The 23,956-nt window shown below is 40.2% G+C and overlaps 1 protein-coding gene across 11 annotated transcripts in view; it reads left to right on the top strand.

Annotated features, from left to right (window-relative positions):
• Positions 1 to 22,002, top strand: part of rbm47 (RNA binding motif protein 47) — a 36,846-nt gene extending 14,844 nt beyond the window's left edge. For 3 of the 11 annotated variants that reach the window (XM_038713443.1, XM_038713441.1, XM_038713442.1), the window contains 6 exons: positions 13,963 to 14,821; positions 14,913 to 15,240; positions 15,722 to 15,745; positions 16,461 to 16,670; positions 18,218 to 18,408; positions 18,661 to 22,002. In XM_038713443.1, coding sequence (XP_038569371.1) covers positions 13,994 to 14,821; positions 14,913 to 15,240; positions 15,722 to 15,745; positions 16,461 to 16,670; positions 18,218 to 18,408; positions 18,661 to 18,906 — 1,827 coding nt within the window. In that variant the 5' untranslated portion in view covers positions 13,963 to 13,993 and the 3' untranslated portion in view covers positions 18,907 to 22,002. The other 8 variants (XM_038713444.1, XM_038713435.1, XM_038713434.1 and 5 more) reach the window with 8 other exon arrangements.
• The last annotated feature ends 1,954 nt before the right edge of the window (positions 22,003 to 23,956 follow it).

Below are 23,956 nucleotides of genomic sequence, written 5' to 3'. Positions count from 1 at the left end.
AGGCTTCCCCCTTGGAGCGCTAAAAAAAGTTGATGCCAGCTGAATTTCGATTTGGAGCACTTCATGCCCATCACACAGCAACAAGTTTGTACCTTTATGTCTTCGGCTTCCATTGAAAATGACTTGTAGCTTTATTACCAGTAGTCCAAACACACCATCACTTTGGTTGGCAACAAGACAGTAGACACAAACACAGCAGACTCTTCTTCAGACTCCCCCCCCGCCATCTGTCTCACTGACCGTTGTAAAGCTGTTTGTGTACAGCTTCTTACTGTTGTGCATGGGTTCTTATCAGACCTGTTGGGCCAGTTCCCGCATGTCTCTCTTTCTGTCTCTGTGCACACCAAGCTGATGGCCATCTTCATTGTGTCCTGCTGTCTTCAGTGCATGACTTGTGACTTTACCACAGAAGTATTGTTCGTATTATTATAATACCATTGTTGGATTTGTTTTTTTAAGTTCTACTGTTACAACTTTCTCTTTGTATTTTTTGTACTTGTCTTCCCACATACACATTCAGAGGTCAGTCTGACAAAAGGGATCCCTCTCTAGCATTTATAAGCAGCATATATAAATTAAAAAAATTGTTACACACATAGTTGTAAGTTGATTGACGTGTCTTTTGATGCAGGTAATCAGAATCAGGAATTTGACTCTGGTTTTGCTGGTTGCTCTCAATGTTACACACAATTTACAGCTGAACAAAGACAGGTAAAACTAGATATAGAACTGTTACTATTACATACAACACTTAAATATAAGGTGATTAGTTATTTAAATATACTGTATATACTGTCTACTGTATATACGCATACAATGTTTTACAAGTCAAGTGTTCAGGAAATTGTAAACAAATCCAAATAGTGCAAAGGAATTCATTTTGAATGGGTAAATTACAAGATTACTTTATGTACATGAAGTGGGTGGTTATGTATATGTATGTATACATACAGTATATGTATGTGTCTATATACAATACAGTGTGCAAGATAATGACAATATAGTAAAACAGTGTTTAGTGCATAAATGTCTTCATCGGACAAGTTATACTTGTTGACAAATACAGTATTAATAAATGCTTAAAATGTCCTATTTAGCTGCTTACAATTACATTATAGTGTGTTTGAAACCAAGTTTTATCATGTGTCAATGTGTTTTTTGAGAAGGGTTTTTTCCTTGAACTAGGTGAGGAACGATGCAAGCTTGAGAAACATTGTGTGGGCTACGCAAACAAACTTGTCTTCACTTGATTTTCTACATGTGTGCGTGAGAGAGTGTGTTTGTGTGATACAGTGTGCCGGTAATAAAGTCATCTTGGTCTTTGACTCCTGCTCTCCCCCACGTTCAAAATAGGTTTATGGGTGCACGGCCTTCACTCCAACCTTATTACACGCTGTTTAGGAGAGACTAGATTTCTCCGTCTGTAAACTTTGAACTGGCTATCTACATATCCAGTGTGTGTGTGTGTGTGTGTGTGTGTGTGTGTGTGTGTGTGTGTGTGCTGGCAGAAAGGCGAGAATCAGTGATTACATGTCCTTCATTAACAGAGTCATTGGTTAATGTGTCACTTGTACAATGGCAATAACACACACATACACAAATACACACATGTACACGCACTTGTGCTGGAGTGGAACGACACCCCGTACGATAAGAGAATATAAGCCCCGTTCTCTTTAAGGGCTGTTTAAGGTTATGTACACTTCCACACATTGTCAACGTGCTCTCCTTCCTATTCTTTCTAAACATCTGTGTTTGTGGCAAATATGACTGGAATGTGATAGCTTTAGTCATTTTTTGTATTCACTTTATCTCCATTGTGTTTATCAGTGTTGCCAGCAAAGTCACTTTCAATTCACACTTAAAGGATAATCTCAATATTTTTTAACCTGGGCCCTATTTTCACATATTTTGGGGTGGAAATGACAAGTAGGTACAAAAAATTTAGGAATCCATGCAGAAGATGGCTTCAGCCGGCAGCCGTGAACCGCTTGCGGTGGCTGCTACGTATTCCTTCGGGGCAATTGTTCCCATCGAAATTACATGACTCCCGGTGACACCCTTTGTTTTTAACAGGAAACTGAAGTCTCGCTCAAGGACAGTTCTCGCTCTGAAATCTTGTGAGAGGCAAGTTGTTGTAGGCAATGCCGGGTGCAATTTCCCGGTAGGAATACGTTGCAGTCACTGTAGCTGGTTTGTGGCTGCCGGCTGAAGCAATCTGCTGCATGGATTCCAAAACATTTTATACCTGCTGGTCATTTTTACACCAAAATATGTGAAGACAGGGCCCAGGTTTAAAAACTACAAAAAAATCCTTAAAATGCAATCTGAAAGAACAAATGCTTATTAGCACTTGTCAGCTGAAACTAATTGCCATATTCATTTTGGCTTCAGGTCACCTGGATTGGTCAGAAACTGTGGCAAAACCATACATGTCTAATGGACATTTGCCCCAGACTAGATCGTGGAAGCAAACTTCAGATTTAAATCAAAGAAACTTTTGGCTATCATGCTGATAGAATGCTATGATTTTCAACCACTGGGGCTTTTAAACCAGCTGAAAAATCCTAAGTGATCACAAAAAGCCTGTCAAATTCACCCTTCAGCATGTTTATCCTAAAGTGCTTCAGGCAGAGATGACTTAAATTAAATTAAAAGTGATTTGCAGTGTCTTTCTAGGCGCTGTTTGGATTATTTTGAGTCTACATTGACCTACACATTCTTTTTTTACTAATATGCCTGAAGATATACAAAAAAGTAAATATTTGGTGTGATGAAACATGGTGGTTCTCTGGGTAAGTGCAAATTCTGACAGCTGAAGTGACGGATAGTGTAACTCTGATCAACCTTGCCCTTTGGTAATCTTTTTTTTGTTAGCTATACTTGTTTGATTTGGGGTCAAATGTTGCCACTTGTTAATGGGCAAGGGAATATTCTAAGCCACACTAGTGCCTTGGATGATTTTAGTGACTTTTCCTCTTGCGCCACCATGAGTGAACGTGAACATTGTAAACGTTATACCTGATAAACATCAGCATGTTAGCATTGTAATTGTGAGCATGTTAGCATTGCTGAAGTTAGCATTTGGCTGAAAGCACTGAAAAACAGTGAATTCCAAGCCTCTTCAAAATTATTATTCAGTGTTTAAATTTTTAGTCAGGTTGGATTTTTCTGTGCGGGTCCATTTTATTTAATAGTGAGAAGTGAGCCCAAATGCACAGAGTGTGTCTGTAAATACATCTGCAGACTTAAACACTAGCTCATGACTTTTCCCTGATTGTTGTCACCTTTCGTCACACCCTCTGCCCTTTTAGCCCTTACCTTTTGTCTTATTCCTTATCAGCTGAGAGAGAGAGGGATTGAAGGAGGAAGAAAAAAGGTGGGGGGTTACCTGTACTGTGGCCCCACCTCTCGCTTCCAGGTCTGAGTAAACACCAAACCACCTTTGCTTACCTCCACACTCAAACACCCAGACACAGGTAGGCAGGAGACTCTTACTGCTGCAGCCTGTCACCTTTAAAGGAGACTGAATGGACAGACAGAGAGTGAGCTTTAGACAAGTGTGAATGTGCAAAGTGAACACACCGGCTGCATCTTCTTGGCGAGCTTGTTGATATCTGGGCTTCTCAGTTCGGGATACAGGTATGGTGTTAACGTCGACCCTCAAGTGTGTGTCTGTCTTTTTGAAGGTCTCTGCACTGAAAACATATCTTGTTTAAGCCTATTTAAAAAACATGTCGTCACTCCTTGTTGTTGGTGTGTCTCTGCATTCAACAAATGGCTTTTGACCCCAATCTTGATCGGGCAGCCTTAAAAGATCTTATTCTCTAGCTTGTGGGGAATTGTTGGAAGTTATGAAACTGTCGGGTTTCTTCAAGACAGATGACCTTAACTCTTCCTAGTGTGCCTCGGCCCTCCATGTAAAAATGTTTAGATGTACATTTGTCTGATGTTATGAAACTCTCTTTGACCAAACTTTACGGTCTACTGATGGAGACCTTTTTGAGTAAGTTGGAGTTTGTGTTGTTGCCTGGTTTCTCTCTTCTGGCATTCTGCTTAGTAGTAGTATTAATTACAGTTAACTAGACTTCCCTGTTTCACCGCTTTATCAGAGCCAAAATGATTGAAAACAACAAAGGCTCCTTAACCAACCAGTGACTGGAATGGAGATTCAAATGTCCTTACAATGAAACCAGTGGAACCAGTGGAGTGGCACAATACAGTATGTGTGCATGTATGTATGTGTGTGTGTGTGTGTGTGTGTGTGTGTGTGTGTGTGTGTGTGTTAAGGGTGGGGGATAAAAAATGCTTCAGTGACTACAATGAGAGGCTGGTATTATCAGCCATAGACTTCCGGGTTCTTCGTCATATAATATGTGGACTTTTACCCTGGTAAGGTGAGCTGTTTGTTGTGTGTGTGCGTGTTTGTGTGTGACAGAGACGTGGACAGAAAATCCGTTGATGTGGTGCTATGTTTAATTCATTTAAATTGCATTCAAGTCTAAAGAGGCAGTGAAAAAAATGACTTAATATTCACATTTTTTATGGTTCAGTTCACTTTTTTCTTTGTGTTGACAGAAATGTTATTTCAGTTGCATGTTTCTGTAAGTGTGTCATTGCAGGCGTCTGACACACAATTTCTTAACTGTGTTTGTCAACAGGGAGGGCCATTGTTTGGTTATCAAAGTGGGCATGAATGTAAGCTCTTTTGTACAGATGTGAGAGATGCGGGGAAAAAAGACAAAAGGAACAAAAGTTACATGCTTACACTGTTGTTCAGTGTGTCAAATATCACCTATTCTTCAGCTTTAAATTTTGCTGGTTTCTCCTTATACACACACACACACACACACACACACACACACATAGGGGCCCACTAAAGCCTTTATCACGAGTGTGTGACACAGTCAACGTCAGTAGTAATTGTCTGAAACAATGTCTTCTATGGCCTTGAATGGGCTAGCTGATTACCCTGAGGAATGTGTTTGCCTAAGGAAGCAAAGCCCCTTTCAGCTAGCGGTAAAGCTAAAACAGCTCTTATGATTAGTAATGACTATGTAGCTGTGTGAGGGGACATATGTGGCAACATTCGGCTGCAATTGACCTTTCTATCCTGTTGTGCTTCATAGTAAGACTGAATTCAAAGCCCTTCTATAATTAGTGCATGGCTGATAATGAATTAAAGGTTGAGTCAGTCGTTATCAATGCTGATGCTGTTATGGGAGTTTAAAGGAAATATGAAGGTGCAGGTTGTTGTTGCTTAAAGTCAGTGTTTGAGTAAAACTGTGATGTTTTGAGTGGACAAATGTGAAGGTCCTGAAGGCAGGGGGGCTCTCAGAGTAAGTGAACTGGAATCATCCCTCCGTGGTGAATTTGGGGTGGGCTGAAGGCGGTCACTTACGCACTCCGTCTGACCTGAAATTCTTCAGGCCAGTTTCACTTTAAAGGGCTTTTTAGCTCTGAGGGAGGGAGGCCTGAACATTTGGTTCCCTTCTCTCTGTTAGTTAGTCTTTCTATCTCCTCTCCATCTGTCCGTCTTTTCCTCTCTCCCTACTCTTTTCTACATTTCTTCCCCCTTCTCCTTCTTAGTCTGCCACTCTCTCCACACCTTCCCCGTTTCTCCTTCCCCCTCCCTGTTGCTCTTCTTTAAGCTTGAGTGAACCAGAGGAATGAGGGTGACAGGTACATGGATGAGAGGGGAGAAAAGGGGGAAGAAAAGTTAGGAAGCAACAGAGAACGGAGGCAGAGATGAAAATGAAGGGGCTTAGATATGGGAAAATGTGGTGCAGATGATATTGTAATTATGTAGGGGAAAAAAGGGGTCTATTGATTAGTCAGTCAACAGAAAACTACTCCACAACAGTTTTGATAATCACTCAGAAGAGACTACATTTTCATGAGACATTTTAAGTGTTGCAGATGAAAATGGGCAGTTAAAAACAATTGACATAGCTGAAAAACTGAAAGAAGTTGAAGTGGCAGATGTAATACAATTAGTGGAAGAGGTTTAAATGACAGTGGAATGGAAGTGCTGAAAGACACTAAAGTTTCAGTTTAAATGTAAGCTCTGAGTAAAGTTTAAGTGTTAATTTTAACCTGTAAAATATTTTAGCCAGTCGATATACAACCATCCAGCAGTTACAGAGCAACATTATCATTCATTAGGCTTCTGTTCATTCAATATTCTTTACAGAACTCTCTTTTAGTTCTGTTTTTGGTCTCTACCAATCACTGAGAAACGACACTATGCACTATGCACTCTGCACTCTGCACTATGCTAAGCGGTGTGAGTGAACCAGGGCTGGACAACAAAACAACGAACTGAAACTCACTGAAAAGTATCGTATAGCTGAGACGAGCTGCAGATTCAGGTGATAATTCAACCCCCTTTTTTCACATCAACATTTGATACATTAGTGCTGTTATTATAATACTGATTGTAGCCATTTTAAGTGTTGAGTGAAGTTGAAGTGTCAGTTGAAGTGAAAGTCCAGAAAAAAACTGAAATTGTGAAAGTGGGATAAATTGAGCCGGGAGTGTATCACTGAAAGTAGATGAACTTTAGTTAAAAGCAGTGGAACTGTCAGCTGATGTGTGTTGAAAGCAGTTGAAAAGATTATGATGTCTCTGTGGGGTCTGGGACATTGTGATTTTACATTTTCACTCTTTTTACACAGCAAATGATTCATCAATGAATAGAGAAGATAATCTGCAGATTGATTAATAATGTTAGTTGCAGTTAGCTGCAGCCCTAATGTTTCTTGCTAAGTACCACAACTGTACAGGACTTTGTCTTGGTGATATCTGGTACTCAGTGTGCTGTGACACTTCATTTAAAGACAACAGCCCCTGAAAAACAATGTGAAGGGACAGAAAACAGATATCGTAAGACACCATGATAACGGCGCTTCCCTCAGTGTGACTTAATGCTTCATCCTGTTCTAGTCAGCATGCTGACAGTTGATCTGTGTGAACCACAGTATGAGGACATCATGTGTCCTGAAGGGTCAGCCACAGTTCTCACTTCTCTTCTGTCAGGTTCATTGTTTTACTCGGTTGTGGTTGTTTACTGCAGCCGACTCATGCATGTGTGCAAGATACACAGGGACTACATTTTCTTAGTCATATGTGTTAAGGCTATAATCTGTAAACATGATCTGCTTTCTAATATTCCCTGCGTCACATTTTTAAGGATATGAATCTTTGATGTATTTTTTTGGACACCATAAAATAACTGAAACAATTAGGCAGTTGGAGATCACAAAAAACACAGCAGGAACCTTTTTTTTAAACGCAGTTTGTCAGTTTCTGCACTTGTCTGAGAGGAACGGTTTCCAGGAAAGCACAGTGTGGGACTAAACACTGCGGTGTACTCCTACAGGTCAAATTGCTCTACAGAAATAAACAGCAGGACCTCTGGTCTTGTGACATGCTACTCATTTACTTATATGGATAATAATAAATGGTGTTCATACAGGCTCTCTGGCCGAGAGACTGATTACCAGCAGTGCTTTATGCTGACTTTATTCCTGCTTATTCACAGTTTTTGCCTATGTGGCAGATTCCAGTGTGTATGTATGTGTTTGTGGCCTTTACAGAGAACCATCTTATCACAGATTACCAACAACGTCTTATAAGCACTCTTCAGTGTGATTACTTATGATTTAGCACTGTGTTCCAGCTTTAAGCCAATGTCAGTGGCAGGGTTATATTTTTAAATATAAAGTCAGTGAAGTATGATTTCCATTCTGTCATCATGAACAAAAATCCCCCATGAGCACCAACGTATGTAACAAACACTATCCCTGTGTACTTTACATCAGTTTAAAGTGGGTAATATTCTAAATTTTCCCACTGTCAACAGATGCCATTAAAATACCAAAACAAACAATTAATTAAACTAGCAAGTGTAATATACCTTATTACTCCTAAGTGACATGTTCCTTTGTAACAGTGAACATGGGCACTGTAGTTTATTTTGATCTGTCGCAAATATACTGTCCTGCTGCCAGAAATTCACCAAATGTGTAATAATCTGCATCTGTTAAATAGTCCCTAACAACAAAATTTTAACTTAGTAAATGTTTCCGTGAACCTGCACAATGATTACGGGGCGAGAGACAGTAAATGTTTCTCCTCCATCTCGCGACTCTTCCTGTGGGGCTCAACGATTAATCTTTGACCTGATGGACTGATGGTCCGGCTGTGCGGTCACCAGAACACCTGATCCCTCTGAGACTTGCCCTGATTGGCTCCCACTAATGACTGACAGTTAATCTTTGATTTAGATTGACCCCCTTAGCTTAGAGGAAGGCCCCGATGTTACTGATCTGTGATCCTGTCCCTCAACAAACTTCTTTCAAATGATTACGCAGAATACCACTATTTTTATACACGCTCTCTCAAGGACACACCTTTTTGCTATATTTTATATTCAGTTCACTCATTCCAATGTCATGCTAATCTGACAGTTTCTAGTCGATTATGCAATCAAATTAAAGGTCCAACACTTCACATACAGCTCTCTACCATTTGTGCTTTGTTATCTATCCATCATTCTCCAGTCTTGCTAAAAAGACTTTATGTTGCCTGTTTAATCAGTCGTTGAGGAGTGGGACTGGTTTCAATTGCAGCTGAAACTCAGCGCACTGTTGACCACACACTGTGACTTTCATCTCTCTCTCCCTCTCACCCCATCTGCGCTCTCTGTCCCTTACTCCCTCTTTTCTTTGCTCTTTTCAGAGCACTGAGGGGAGTTTTTAGGCAGAAACTTTCTAAACGAGTGACGTTCTCTCATCAGGCTGTTTTCCCTATCTGCTCACTTGACTGCCCAGGAAGGTGTGTGTTGTTTGCTTAAGTTAAGCTGTGCTAGGAACATGTTCACCGTTGTTATGTACAGAAAAACACATGCACATTCCCAAATACACACACACACACACACACACACACACACACAGACACACTTACACACAGTTGTAGTCCTGTGCTGACATGACATAAAGCACTCTAGTGGTAACTCCCAGTCAGAATTTCCAAATGTCCTCTCAGAGTAAGACAAAAACATGAGGAAGTATTCAAACCCCAGTCTGAACATTTCCTGTCTTTTTGTGTTGCAATTTCTGCACCTCTAAGCAAAAAACCCTTAAAACACCATAACAACTACTTTTCCCATCAGCCCCCTCTCTCCTCGCTAACATCGCCGTCTTTATTAGTTACTATTAGAGTGAAGATTTGTAGGTTTGTGCAACAGCTACCGTGGTGTGTTGATTTATCAGTTATGGAAGAAGTGTTCAGATCCTGTAAACGCCACTATATTATTGTAAAAGTATTATTAGCAAAATTATATTAAAGTATCAAAAGTCAAAGTATTCGTTATACAGAAAAGAAATGGCCCCTGTGACTGATATATTATTATAAATAGCATTATTAGATTGTTAATAGTGACATAACAACGTTACTGTTGTAGTTGAGGTGAGACTAGTTTTAACTTTTTTTATAGGTATTTACATCCAGTGGTTTCCAACCTAATAAATCTGAGGGGTCGTGAGATGATTATAGGGAAGAAAAAAAAACAACATAAATCTGCTACAAAAATGTTTATTGACATTTCTGGACTTTTTAGACCTCTCATTTTTGTTTTTCTTGTGAAAGAGAGTTTTACCTCTTTGAGCTTAAATCAATTATTAAAATGAAACCACGTGAGACATTTGGAGGGAAAGAGCTTTTTGGTGTAAATGCTAACAACTGCTATACTTCTGAAACGCACACACTGCTTTTTTAGTAAGGACGCATAAGCCAAAGAAGGTTGCAAAACACTTGTTTGGGCTGGAGCAAATAATCTTATTATATTTCTGAAATGTAAGATCTTAAAAGAAACTAGTAACTACAGCTGTCAGATAACTGTAATGGACTAAGTATAAAGTAGCAAAATAAATGTAATTAATTACTTTCCACCACCGGTATTTATGTGTAGGTTTGTGTATTTCACACATGAAAAACATCCTACTAAAATTCTTGTGTCTGTGGGATCTGCCCACGGACACATACACACACAAAGTTCCTGTTTTAGCACCACCCTCTTGCTGCTTTGGTTCAATGTGTGAGTGTATGTGTGTGTGTGTGTGTGTGTGTGTGGGTGGGTGTGTGTGTGTGTGTGGGTGGGTGGGTGGGTGTGGGTGTGTAGAGGAGGCTGGCCTCTGTGCTCAGTGCCCTGCTGTACCTGTCTCTAATGGAGGTGGACTAACACTCCCAGAGCAGGCGGCCAAGCAGCGGAGCGCTGTGAAGCAACAGGGGTAGCTATCCTCCCGTCTGACCACTCTTTGCTTCCTCTTCTCTCTTTCCACCAACATCCCATCTGCTCACATATCCTTCTCAAGATTGCTGCTTTGTTTCAGTCTCACTTCCCTCTCTCTCTCTCTGGTTGTCTTTGGTTTTATATGGATTCTTCAACCTTGAATGAAAACTTTTTGTGAGTGCAGACAGTGTAAAGTAGTTACGTCTATGGATTTGTCTCATATTTGAAGGGATACTTGAATAGTATTTGCATGCTTCAGCTGCTGTAATGTTATCTATTGGGTGTGTTACATGTTAACACAGCAGGATTGGAGTGTTTGTAAGCGCTGGTGTTAAAATGATCCTCTTCTGCTGTCTTGTGACACTGTTGTTAGGGGGTGCTGGGAAGATGCTATGAGCCAGTCGCCTCCATGTATCCAAGTGTGTGTGTGTGTGTGTGTGTGCGTACAGTTAAGATGACGGCGTCCTTAGGCCTGCTTTCTTCAGTCCACTGGATCAGTGTCACACGCTTAGCAAACTAAGACAAATTGTTCCTTACTGTTGAAGACACACTTTTCCAAAGGTTTTCTTTACTCCATAATCTGCAATACATTGAGAGGCTTGTTGATTTACAAACTTCTGAATAAGATCTGCAAATGCTCCCGAGAGGAACACATGATTGCAGCGTTGATGACAGGTCAGTGACATAAAGAATGAAATCTCCTTCCTCTTTCTAGCTCTGAGGAACTAATCTTTAATAATGCTGTGCCTCGTTTGCCAATTTGAGGACAAAGATGGAATTTGCCAGCAGTCATCAACCTGTGTTTATGATATAATCCGGAGGAAGCCCGCAAAAGCCCTTTTTGTCTGCTTATAAAACAATTCAGGTGCCAATAACATTCTGTTAATACATACAGAATCAGGTGCTTCTATCAATCATAAACACAATGTAATAGGCAATCTCCATCGCAATAACTGGAACACTTTAACAGCAGGTTGGCAGTGTTAGCCAATCAAAACGTTGCTCTTTAACTTCCTTTGCAGTGTGCAGGCCAGCCAGCTCCTCCCTCCTGTGCTACTTGGGTTCGTAACCTTTGACCAGGGGAACTCTGTGTTCTCTGAATGTCCGTGTAGATAATGTTTTACCTAATAGCTGCTAGTTGCGCTGCAACAAAGAGATGTAAAATCAGGATAGAACAATCATGCTTAGATTGTCATAACTTTGTGTTCTTTCTAAAAATGAACTGAGGCGATATCTGTAAATCTTTATGCCCTCTGTAAGTAAAGGCTGTGATTTGTGTTCATCAAGGTTAATCATCTACCTGTTGCTCTCTACCTCTCTCTCTCTCACACACACACACGCAAACACACACTCGCTTACATACATATGACGTTTTCTAAAAGCTGCACATTTTCAAGCAAATTATATATTTTTTCTCTTTAAATAATTGTCTCTGTTTCCTCTTTTATGTTGAATTACTTCCATACTTCTATAATTCCTGTTATCTTTATTGTTCTGCTGAAACACTTTTTCAGATTCACTTCGATGTTAAAAGATCCCACATACAGACTCGCTATTCTCATTTTTGTAATGTTATGCAAAGGAAGACAGATTATAACAGATCATCTGAGTTTTGCTTTACCGAGTGCTGTGATTTCCTGAGTCCCTTCTAAGAAACCCCCCCCCCCCCACACACACACAATAGTATTCAGCACTGAGGAAGTTAAGAATATCTCCAAGTGGTGAAAAGCAGGATGTAGTTTATCTTGTAAAACTGAATATATCAGATTTGTGACACACACAAAATGTCCAGTTTGAGTTAATTTAAAAAATAGTCCTAAATTCACTTCAGTATGTTATACAGAGTGTTGCCCTCACAGTTTCATATAGCTTCTTTTTATCAGAGAGCAGAACTCCCAAAGTGAATATTGTCCTCCCTTTGTCATCAGCCTGGCAAGATAAGGCTGATAAGAAATGGAGTCATGTTAGCACTTCACACAATAATAGGAACATAGGGAGGGCATGTCGAGCTGTGAAAGCAGAGGAAAAGCGACAGAAATAAGTAGCAAAAAGGTTGTGTTAATGTAGAAGGCTACTGGGAAAACCTTGAGTGATGTTTTTGATTTTTCTTGTGCAATAAATAGAACTGCATCCACACTGAGAAGAATCAGAAAGCGTCTCTACGTATTGGATGCCCACATAGCTTTGTCAAAATGGATGTTTTTATATATTCCAATGTGATCTTGACCAATCAGCAACAGTCAACATGCAGTAAGCCAACTACTGACTAAAGATAGAAGGAGGAAACATCATGTCTTTCCCTGCTCTTGGAATTTTGTTTTCCTCTTAACTCTTGTTTTGAGCTTAATGTCTTCTCAAGACATTAAGCTACCGAGTTAAATTTGCATATGTTCGCTATGCATTTTTTAAAATTATTTGAATACAATCTCTCCTTTTATGCTATCAAGCTTACATTTGCATCATTTTCGTTTATCTGTGGACGAGGTGTGAGCTAGTTTTCACGTAATTCAAAGCCCTCCAGCCATGGGCGAATTAACAAGTCAACAGGTGTGTGTGTGAGTGTGTGTGTGTGTGTGTGTATGTGAGAGTGGGATATTGGGTCAAGTCAAATGAGTGTGTGCGTTACCATGGTTGCTTGGCTTAGTAGTGTTTTACCTTTGTTGACTACCTCACCTATCTCCATCAGAGTCCAGGCAATCTTGTGACACACATAAACACACACACACACACACACACACACACACACTGCGTGCCTAACTAGCAAGAGGTTGTTTTTTATTTGGCCTATTTGCTTACATGACATAGTCTGACAAAAAGTGTTTTGCTTTGTAGCGATTGGTTGTGTTAGTGTTGTACACAGTGTGGAGATTTGGGGATTTAAAATGCTTTGGATTTTTCCGTTCTGAATGCTGGCAGTGTTAGAAAATAACAGAGTAAGAGGTTTATGCTTGGGAAGCCGATTTCGGATTGTTCTCTGTTCCTTTTATAGGGCTGCAGCCCTTAATGAAGTGCACACATAGAAACACACACAGAAAAAGCTGCACCCACACACACTGTATAAGATTCATGATAAAGAGGGTTAAAGTCCAACACCCTCTTGTGGTGAGTGTGTGTGCGCAACAGGTTCATGTGTAAAATAGACTTTTTGTTTGCTTTTAGTCAGTGGGGTCATATGTAACACAAAATTCCTTATTTAGCTTAACTTCAACTTATCTAACTTGCCTCTGACACACACATAATGAGCATGTGATCGTACTCGGTGAACCTTGAGCTGGAGGTTTTAGGTTTACAGCCCTTCATTCTCTGATGATCTCTGATAGGGGTCAGAGGTCAGCAAGGGTTCTGAGCAACTCAACAAAACAAGGTTGTAAAACCACTGATAGAGGAAGGCGCCCTGGAGATTTATAGATGCTATATTTTCACCATTCTGTCCAAGTCACATAATGTGCATAATGTGTGTTTGTCAGGTAATCTTGCATGTGATTGTGCCTGCAAATTGATATTCAGTTTGTTTCAACAAGCAGGCATATTATGAGTTAATGTTGGTCAGACACATTTTAAATGAGCAGTACTCTGTTTGTCTTATTTTTTTTTTACTTCTTGTGTTTTCTGTTTTCTCTTGGGTTGAGACAATTTATTGTAATTTGATCTGCCTTTGCCCTCCTCAGGCCCCACATCGGATTGGATGGTTTTGTCAGTATGACAGCCGAAGATCCTGCTTCCTCCTCGACCATGAGCAATAACGCTACCCCCTCCAAACCCTCTGGTGCCTCCCACCACTCTCTTCATGGACAGATCAACATCCCTGAGGGAGTTGCAGGTGCTCCCAATGAGGCTGCACTGGTGACCCTGATGGAGCGCACTGGCTACACTATGGTCCAGGAAAACGGTCAGCGTAAATATGGCCCTCCTCCTGGTTGGAATGGTGCATCTCCACCACGGGGATGTGAAATCTTTGTGGGCAAGATCCCCCGGGATGTTTATGAGGATGAGCTGGTCCCAGTGTTTGAGTCCGTAGGACGCATCTATGAGATGCGTCTGATGATGGACTTTGACGGGAAGAACCGAGGGTACGCATTTGTAATGTACACAGAGAAACATGAAGCCAAGCGGGCTGTACGGGAGCTCAACAACTATGAAGTGCGGCCCGGGCGGCTGTTGGGGGTCTGCTCCTCTGTGGACAACTGCCGTCTTTTCATTGGTGGCATCCCCAAGACCAAAAAGCGTGAGGAGATCCTGGAGGAGGTCTCCAAGGTGACGGAAGGGGTACTTGACGTCATAGTTTATGCCAGTGCTGCAGACAAGATGAAGAACCGAGGCTTTGCCTTTGTAGAGTATGAGTCGCACCGTGCAGCTGCCATGGCTCGCAGGAAGTTGATGCCTGGACGCATTCAGCTTTGGGGCCACCAAATCGCAGTGGACTGGGCTGAGCCAGAGATTGATGTGGACGAAGACGTTATGGAGACAGTGAAGATCCTCTACGTCAGGAATCTTATGATGGAGACCAGTGAGGAGACGATCAGACAGGTGAGACTCTTTAATGGGTTAAAATATACCTTACATTAAGAGGTTTTACAGCCTACCATTCTTAACCAGTTGCCCATTTTCTGTAAATCAGGTGTTCAGCCAGTGGAATCCTGGATCTGTTGAACGTGTGAAGAAAATTCGTGACTACGCCTTCGTCCATTTTACCTCCCGGGACGATGCCGTCTTAGCCATGGACCACCTCAACGGCACAGAGGTGGAAGGGTCCTGCATTGAGGTGACACTTGCCAAGCCAGTTGATAAAGAGCAGTACTCACGCCAGAAGGCCTCCAAGGGATCTTCTGCCACTCCAGAGGCTACTCCGCAGAGCTACGTTTACCAGTGCGATCCCTACACATTGGCCTACTATGGTTATCCCTACAACACCCTCATTGGACCCAACAGGGAATACTTTGTCAAAGGTTAGAATTAATTCTTTCTGCTTTTGTACCAGTAATAATCAGTTGCAAAAGCCACAGTGTTTCTCTGTAAGCCAGCTGTTTTTGTAAAAGTTGGTGGCAGCAGAAACTCTTTGGGCCAATGCACTGCTAAAGATCTCATAATGACATCCTAAAGATGTTATTGCTATTGTTGAAACAATGACAAACACACCCCATCAAAATAGGAAGCTATGATTTTTAAATGGTCGTGATGACTAAGAGAATAATGATTTAATCTTTGATGATGATGCAATTTCATTTGACAAAAGTATTTAAATCTTTAACTTAATTAAGGTTTGTGGCTTAAAATCAGATACTCGTTGTTAAAAGACCCAACAAGGTGTTGGACCAATGAATGCTAATCCCATTACCTTTGATGATTGATTATATATGGTCTTTGGGTGGTAGCAGGAAAATCTATTTGACTTTCAACAATCATTGTGTTTTGGTTTTCTCTCCAAAGGATCCCCAATGATACAGAACAATGGTAATCTCTCACATCCTTATTCCTACTTATTCCTTCAATGAACAATGAGCTTTCTTGCCATGTGACAATTTTCTAACACCATCCTTTTCCTTCTGTGCTGTCACCTCCCATTTCATGCTGGGTTATTGCAGAGATCACAACAGTGCTAAGGTCGTCTAGGAATACAATATGACAGTGTCGTGAACTTGCACATTGCATCTAATTTAAGAGTGAGAAAAGTGATCAGGAAAAAACACCGAACAGGACCCAAATAACTAAAAGAACAAACCCTGAACTCAAATAGATATTGCTGAGAAATGTCCAGTAGCAACTGCACTTCATGAGCAGAGTTTTGCCTTAAATTAGATATAAATTACCCTTCTTGCTACCCCAGTCCGTATATCTTAAGAGAAAACCCATCATAAAATACTGCTTTACATGTTGCCCAACAAAAACTTTCAGTGCAAGTTGCCCCTGCTGCCCAAGTCCTAAAGCTGATGATAGACGGACCAACTTTTAGAGCAGTGGTGCTGGGCAATGTTGCTGTCAATGGTAACGAGTAAAGATTACTACCATAATCCCCTTCCTCCATCACTCCGCCACCGCTATCCGTTCAAAACATAGTCAGACTTGCCACCAGCAAGATTGCCCAGCAACATTGCTCAAAAAGTTGCCCTGTGTATCATCAGCTTTAATCACAACCCCTGTCATTATATTACTTTAATTGTATTTTAAGCAGGTACTGTGCGAGGTCGTGGTCGTGCTGCTGCAGGTAACCGTACCCCTGGACCACGGGGGTCATACCTGGGGGGTTACTCTGCGGGTCGTGGCATCTACAGCCGCTACCATGAGGGCAAAGCCAAGCAGCCCGAAAAGCCCTATGAGCTGATGCCCACTCTGGAGCTCGCTGCCTCTGTCAACCCCGTTGGCATCAAACCTGGCACAAGTCAGTGAGATAGATATATCCCATATCCTTGCCCATCTCAAAAACCTTTAATTATAACTTCCAGCTCATAATTTTCTGTCTCTCTGCATGGTTTGAGGAACATTTTGTAAATCAAGATTATGGTTGTTGCTGGATGGTCAGGCGCAAAAGGACTTCCCTTCTCTTAACAGTAAATAATAATGGCGCTAAATATCTGTCCTTTCTAGCATGACCAGAAAGTAACTGCTGTTTTGTTCCTCTTTCTTTCCTTTTTCCCTCATATCAGAAATGTGTCTTACCGGGTGTTCAGACCAAGAACAGCACTGTGAGAACACAAGTGGCTGTATGCCTAAAACATATTCTACTGGCCAATTCTGTGCTTTGCCAGAAGACATTGTGTTGAGGCCAAAGATGACTTTTTTTACCAGATGGGGGAGGGGCGGTGCGTTTTTTGGCACCCCCAATACAGTGGTTTCATTAAACTAAATGAGGAAGCCATATTTTTTTCATGCAGTGCTGTTGTCTATCTGAACATGGCCATAGTTATGTGGGGACCACTGCTTCCACAATCTCCTTTTACATGTCCACTCCAAATCCTGACAGTATATTGTGTTTTTGTTTTACTTAACTAAAGATTATTATCTCTTTTCTATCATGGCTTTTCTATTGTGATTACTTAAAGGATAATACCAGTGTGTTATGTAGGGTTGTACACCATCTACTGCTGGATAAATTTAGTCTACGTGATCAAGATCGTCATGATTTTGCAATGCATGCTGTATGTGAATGGATTTGGACATGTACTCTTTTTTGTTTCATTTTGTAAAAATTGACTGTGTAAAATTAGCTGCTGTCTCAGCAAATAAGACCGTGACAGTAAAGTTGTAAAGTGGCTGAAAGGTAGAAACTTCAACTAGTAAAAAAAAAAGCACACTAGTATTATTCTTTAATCTTCAAGTTTATTACTAAAATCAAAAGTTACTAAACCTACCAGATAGCTTTCCATCATAAATTATACATTGTGCTATTTGTTGTTTTTGTTAATGTCATGTAATTGGTCCATTTTGTAAAGTGGACTGGATGTTTATTCTGGAATGATTTGACCCCAATCTGAAGCTCGGCCTTAGTCCCGGTCTGCGTGGAATTGCAGGATCACCACCAGAAAGCATTTTTGTCCATCTGAAACAATGACTGATGTTGTGTTCGCTGTTTGTGTGTGTTTGTGTGTGTGTGTGTGTGTGTGTGTGTTGGAACATTGAGGTTAATCCATAGTTGAGCACCATCATAATCCGAATCACACCCCAATTTGTGTAATATATAATTACACAATTACATTCTTGCAAAAATGTTTCCTTCTTTTCTTCTTGTCTTATTTATCCCTCATTGCTTTAGCATGCATCACTCCTTTCATATATTACCATCAGATCTAAGTATGCCTGGTTGAGCATGGGTGCATGTATGTGCTTGTCTCCTGCTACTGTTTTCCTGTATCTCTTGCGATGGTGTTGTTGTCTGCATTGGTCCACTCTGTTATCCGAGCTCTCATCCTTGTGTCTCTTTATGTGTAGTGGCATTGCCGACTCTGGGTGGGCAGTACCCAGTGTTCAGCACGGCTCCTGCAGCCAAGCTGATGGAGGAGGGGAAGGTGCACACGGTGGAGCACCTTATCAACCCTCTGGCCATGCAACACCCTGAACACACCAACGCTACGGCTGCTGCCGCTGTCCTACCTGCGGTCTCTACCCCTCCACCTTTTCAGGTGTGCATTGTGACACTGTTGTGTGTCTCATCACAGACATAAAAATGTTTGAATTTGATTCATGCTTCATCTCATGACATGTTGTTTTCACCTACAATAACATAAATGTTCATGTTACTGAGTTTAATGTAAAAAACCTGCCTAGCTGTGGTTTTTATATTATATGACACATATAACATATTTGTACTATTAGAGAATATGAGTTGGTCATTGAGAACTTTAGAAATCTTCTATTTTTCCTGCATTTCCCAGGGCCGTCCAATCACTCCTGTCTATGCCATGGCCCACAACGTACAGCGTATCCAAGCAGCCGGTGGCCTGTATGGAGCTGGGTACGTCCCCATCACAAACTACACTGCCAACACAGCAGCTCTGGCTGCTCTGCAGAAGAATGCAGTGGCTGCAGCATATGGGGGATACACAGGCTATGCAATGCCGCAGGCCTTCCCCGCCACAGCCTTCCAGCTGCCCATCCACGATGTCTACCAGACATACTGATGTGGAGGGTCAGACCACATGAAACAACAACAAAGTTACCCTGCCTGTGACTGGACGAACATCGCACATACAGAAACATCACTTGAACATCCAAAAGCTGTAAAGGAATGTTTGTTTGAAGCAAATATTTAGAAAACAGACAGTGAAACTACACTGGCCTCAGTATATCCTGGACCCAAGGCACCCATATGACGGGCCTAATTATGCAGCATCACTGTTTTCTGCAGAAAATTTCACACATTAAGTACAGTCCACTTACTGAAACTACCTGTATGCGGTGGCAACACCCCCCCCCAACAACAAGCATAACTCATAAAACTAACTCCCGTCTCTCCGTCTGTGTCTCTGACCCCTGCCACCTTGTTGCTATGGCAACAGAAACACTGAAGGTACATTCAAGTATTTATGAAGAGAGAATACATATTTAAATTTTTATTCTGTGTAGGTTTCTCTTATTATTAGGGTGGGATCTATTCTCTAAAGCAGGAAAGAAAGACCTTTACACTATGTCTAAAATATTTTTAAACTGTAAAAACTTGGGGGTAAAAAGAAAGAAAGGTTAATTGAAAGAAACAGGAACTACTGACAAGAGAGGATACCACTGAAGAAAACTGTTTTTGAATTTACTAATGTTTTTTTAGAATTTTTCTCCATTAATATATAGTATTTTAGTCAATTCTACATGCTGTAGCTGATGCTGTCCGTCCACGCTGGTTGAATGTGTATGCATCAAACATGCCTGTTTGGTACTTTTTATTTGTGTTTTGGTATTTTAAAATGAAGGTTCTATGTGTTTTGTTCATTTGCCTATAATTAGTTTGCTTGTTTTTAGGTCTCCTCTTTTGCTTTTGGAAACACATATCTTGGTTTGTTTGAAGACGCGTTGCCAGCTAAATAATATTGTGAGATTCCTAGGGGAACAAAAAACAGACAAAGAAAACTGGAAAGCTTTTTCAATGATGTTCAACATGGTTTTATCTATAAGCATGATAGACAGTGACATCATGTATGTGGAGATGTTTTCCATCTTCATAAACTGCTCTGACAGGGGACAAAGACTGAATAGATGTTAATTGTTTTTTCCTTATCATTTATGTATGTCTTTATTATGTTTTTGGTTTTTTTGACTCTTGAAAGGTGAACAAATATGGACAGAAATGAGAGACATTTTTCTATATGGACTGGAGCACTCTGTCACTTAAAGTGCTCTTGCATTTGCCAATGCTAACCAAAAAATATAAGGCTACAAACACTCCAGTCTCATGATATTAGAAGGATTCTCTGTGCCTGACTACAGTGCCTTACATCTGCAGACTGTATTATGTGTTATCCTATGCTTTTCACTGTGCCTTTCATAACAAAGCAAAGCCCATGTGGTTGGCACAAAGAGGAAAGACTCACATCTGTGCGTAGCACTGGAGTTTTGTCCATTCATATTTCCAATAAGCCAAATTTGTGGTATTACTATATTGTGGTAAGACAAGTAGGTTTCAGTCTATGCAGTCAGATGTGACAAGGCAACCTTTCTTCTGTAGTGTCTTCTTTGAATGCGCCTGCAGTAACACTCCGTATGTCTGTCTCCTCTTTATTTCTCGTCCTCTAAACTGTGCTTGACCGAGGTGCACTTAAAATGTATTTATAAAAGGCAAGAGAATGCGACTTTCAGATGAAGAGATATTAAATAACTGAGATGAATAAATGTGTGAACTGGGCAAGTGTCTGTATGAGTGTGGATAAAGCATAAAACATAAAATAACCCTGTTGAATGTTTAGTAGGCACTTTTTAAACTCGGTATACTGTAATATTGGACTGGGAATAACTGGAGCAATACCTCATGCTCAAATATAAAAGTAGCCATGCATGTATGTACTACAACACACAAACATAACGGATGCAAGACCATCATGAAGTCACACTCCACAACAGCCATCTTTATATGAGAGCGTGCAAAACATTTGTATTTGTAAACCAGTAGTATGGAATTTTCCAATCCACTTTTTCTTCCTCTCAGCGTTTAAAGGGGATTTTATTTGCTCATTTTCCTTCAACTACTCAGACAAGTTTTACACATAAAACAACACGCTAAGTTTGACTTAGCCTGGATTTTGAGATTGTGAACAAGATCATGACTTCGTTAAAGTTTTTGGTCCAAGAAGTTAAATGAAAACATTGATTATCCACAGCTAACAAGATATATTTCTTTAAGTCTCATCTCATTCCATCATCTACATGTTTTGCTTCCCCTCTCCCCTCTGTAACTGGAAAACAAACTGCTGATAACTGCTTTTTATTTTCTTGTGTGATGACAATAAGTCAGGATATATTTAATATATGCATTACGTGTGTTGTCTATGAAGTGAGAAGAAAAGGTATAATATATTCTAAAACATATTTCTTTTCATTATTTACACCTTGTTTAGGGATAAAAAGTCAGAGTAACAAAAGTAGTAATAATCTGGGTTTTATTTTATTGCTTAAGTGTCCACTAGTTTTTAAAAATGCAAGGTTATTGTTTTTGTTATGTGTAATATTTTGCTTGCTATTTTGAACTGGATTTGGTGTTATGAGTGGGAACACAAAGGCCTTCTCGTTCAACTACATTTTTTAAATCAGTTTCAACAACAAAGACCAAACTGGAACGTTGTGTGTGTTTACAACCCATTAGCACTTTGAGCTGTTGGTGTTGCAACCCCAAATGTCAGTTTTGGCAAAACTGTTGAAGGTCTAATCAGGAATCAACAGCCGTCCAAACTTCATTTGTTAGACGGCAGAAAACTTTGTCACTTTGGTTCGGCCTCCCGCTCAAAACACCTACTTTACTTTCTATTGCCTGCATTTTAACCACATTACAGCAGTTGGATGAACGCCTCCTGCGGCTTGTGTCAGTGGTGTGGAGCTACGCATGCCTAGTTTAACATAGGTGTTACCATTTAAACTCTTCCTAGTGTGTGCCTTATTGCCAAAATGTGCCCTTTGCTATAACTTTGTAGACATATGCAGACTGTTTTCTATCTGAAGGTTTGTTTAAAAAAAGGTTGTTCGGTATTGTTATATTTATAGTGATAAAGTAGACAAATAAAGCATTTTCAAAAGGACGCAGTGCTGTCATTCGTTTTTGTTTGTCTGCATATTCCCCTTTGCTGAAACACACTAACTGTCTAAACCAAGTCGGCGAGCTTTAGTTTTAGATTAAACCACATAACTGCATAAATTGCTTAAAGGGCCAGAAGTTTATTGAAAGGTCCAGGCAGAGGACTTTGACTCTGACCCCTGTGAATGGAAACCCATCCCTGACCTCATACATCAGCTACTATTAAGCAACATGTAGTGGTGGAGAGAGAGAGAGAAAGAGAGAGAGAGAGAGAGAGAGAGAGAGAGAGCGAGAGCGAGCACAGTGTTTGGAGAATGTTTCATAAACTTCTCTGTGGTGGGTCAACTTTACTCTAGAAACATGTTGTACCCCAGCAAGGAGTTCAGGGAGGCTTTTAAGAACATAAATAGCCTTCTTCATGCAGTACACCATGTGAAGGAGGGCAATCACAGGTGCATGGATACAGTGTCACCACCTTTCAGCCAACCATTTTACCATGAAAATGTGGTGACAGGCTACAGAAAAAACAACCTGCTTACCTAACTCAGTTTAAATAGTAGCATCAGTAGGATAGATAGCAAGAAATCGACCTGTCTTAAGGTAGAAATCCTTCACTCTTCTTAGAGCGTGTCGGCCTACATGAGTGCAGGGATCACTTTGTTCATTAACAGAATCCACACAATAAACATTTGCCATTTACCGTTGGTGACTGTTTTGTTTTAACATGCATGTGATGTACAAATCACTCAGTCAGTGGCAATGAAAATGTATCCAGAAGTAGCATGATGCATTTTCTCAGTACAAATGTGCGGTACTTGCACTCTACTTGAGTATTTCCATTTTATTCTACTTTGTACTTTTACTCAACTACAATTCAAAGGGAAATATTGTACTTTATAGTTAGTACTAGTCACTTTGCAGATTAAGTTACAAACATGAAAAAACACTGTACCGATGCATCATGTTATAAGTTCATGCCAATTATACATGAATTCATCAGTAATAAGAATCCAAAATGTAAGAGTGAAACACTCACAGGGGTCAGTTTTCAGCATTAGAAGTACTTTCATTTTTGATACTTTAAGTACATCTTGCTGATAAAACTTTTGTACATGTACTAGGGTAATACTTGAAATGCAGGACCTTTACTTTTAATGAGAATTTTCACTTTTGACTGTTATCGAAGGATCTGAATAGTCAAGTAAATTTAATTTATATAGCCCAATATCACAAAGTGCCTCAAGGTTCTTTGGTTTTGCCCTCCCCTGCTAATTACAACCCCATGTTGACCATCCATGGCAGCTCTGTGTTCATAATCAGTGTATGTTAATTAAAACCTTTATACAATCTGCCAAAGGAGTGGCAAAAGTGAGTTTAGTTGCCACCAACATACTCTAACCTACTTTATCACTTGATGGCCAGAGAAGAATATTAAACCAAGTGAAAGAGACTTTAGCTGTCAGAGAAGACATTTTAGACAATATTGCCATCTGGTGGTAAATGCACTTCATCAGAACAGCCTGCAGCAGAGCTGTACAGCCCAGACCAGACAGTGCAAGTTTTCACTGGCAGCCATGTTAGCTCCCGAGTCACAAATGCAATATTGGAGGAAACCAATCACTTTTAGTAATTGTTGGGGTTAAAATATGAACTCATTATATGAAGAATTTTACCATAAGGTCTAAAGTAAAATAATAGTCATTTATTAATTTATTCAGCACAGAACACAAAAAATATTTCAGAAACGGAATAAAATAGATAAAATAATGGTTTCATGCGTGTTAATGTGTGTAGCAGTGTAGGTTTCTGCATGCATGACATTTTCACATAATCGATATTAATATTGTATTTTTACTGTTATTGCATTTCAGAAATATAAATTCCTTTGCTTATTCTCCACAGGTTTAATATTCCAATTTGTTTATCCTAAATCTATAAATGCGCGACAAAAAAAAGAC

The sequence above is a fragment of the Micropterus salmoides genome, unplaced genomic scaffold (assembly GCF_014851395.1).
Source record: "Micropterus salmoides isolate LMB-PRFRI ecotype aquatic unplaced genomic scaffold, ASM1485139v1 Ms_hic_scaffold_12, whole genome shotgun sequence".
NCBI classification, from domain to species: Eukaryota; Metazoa; Chordata; class Actinopteri; order Centrarchiformes; family Centrarchidae; genus Micropterus; species Micropterus salmoides.
Note: the sequence above shows the minus strand (reverse complement) of the source record. Positions and strands in the feature narration are given on the sequence as shown.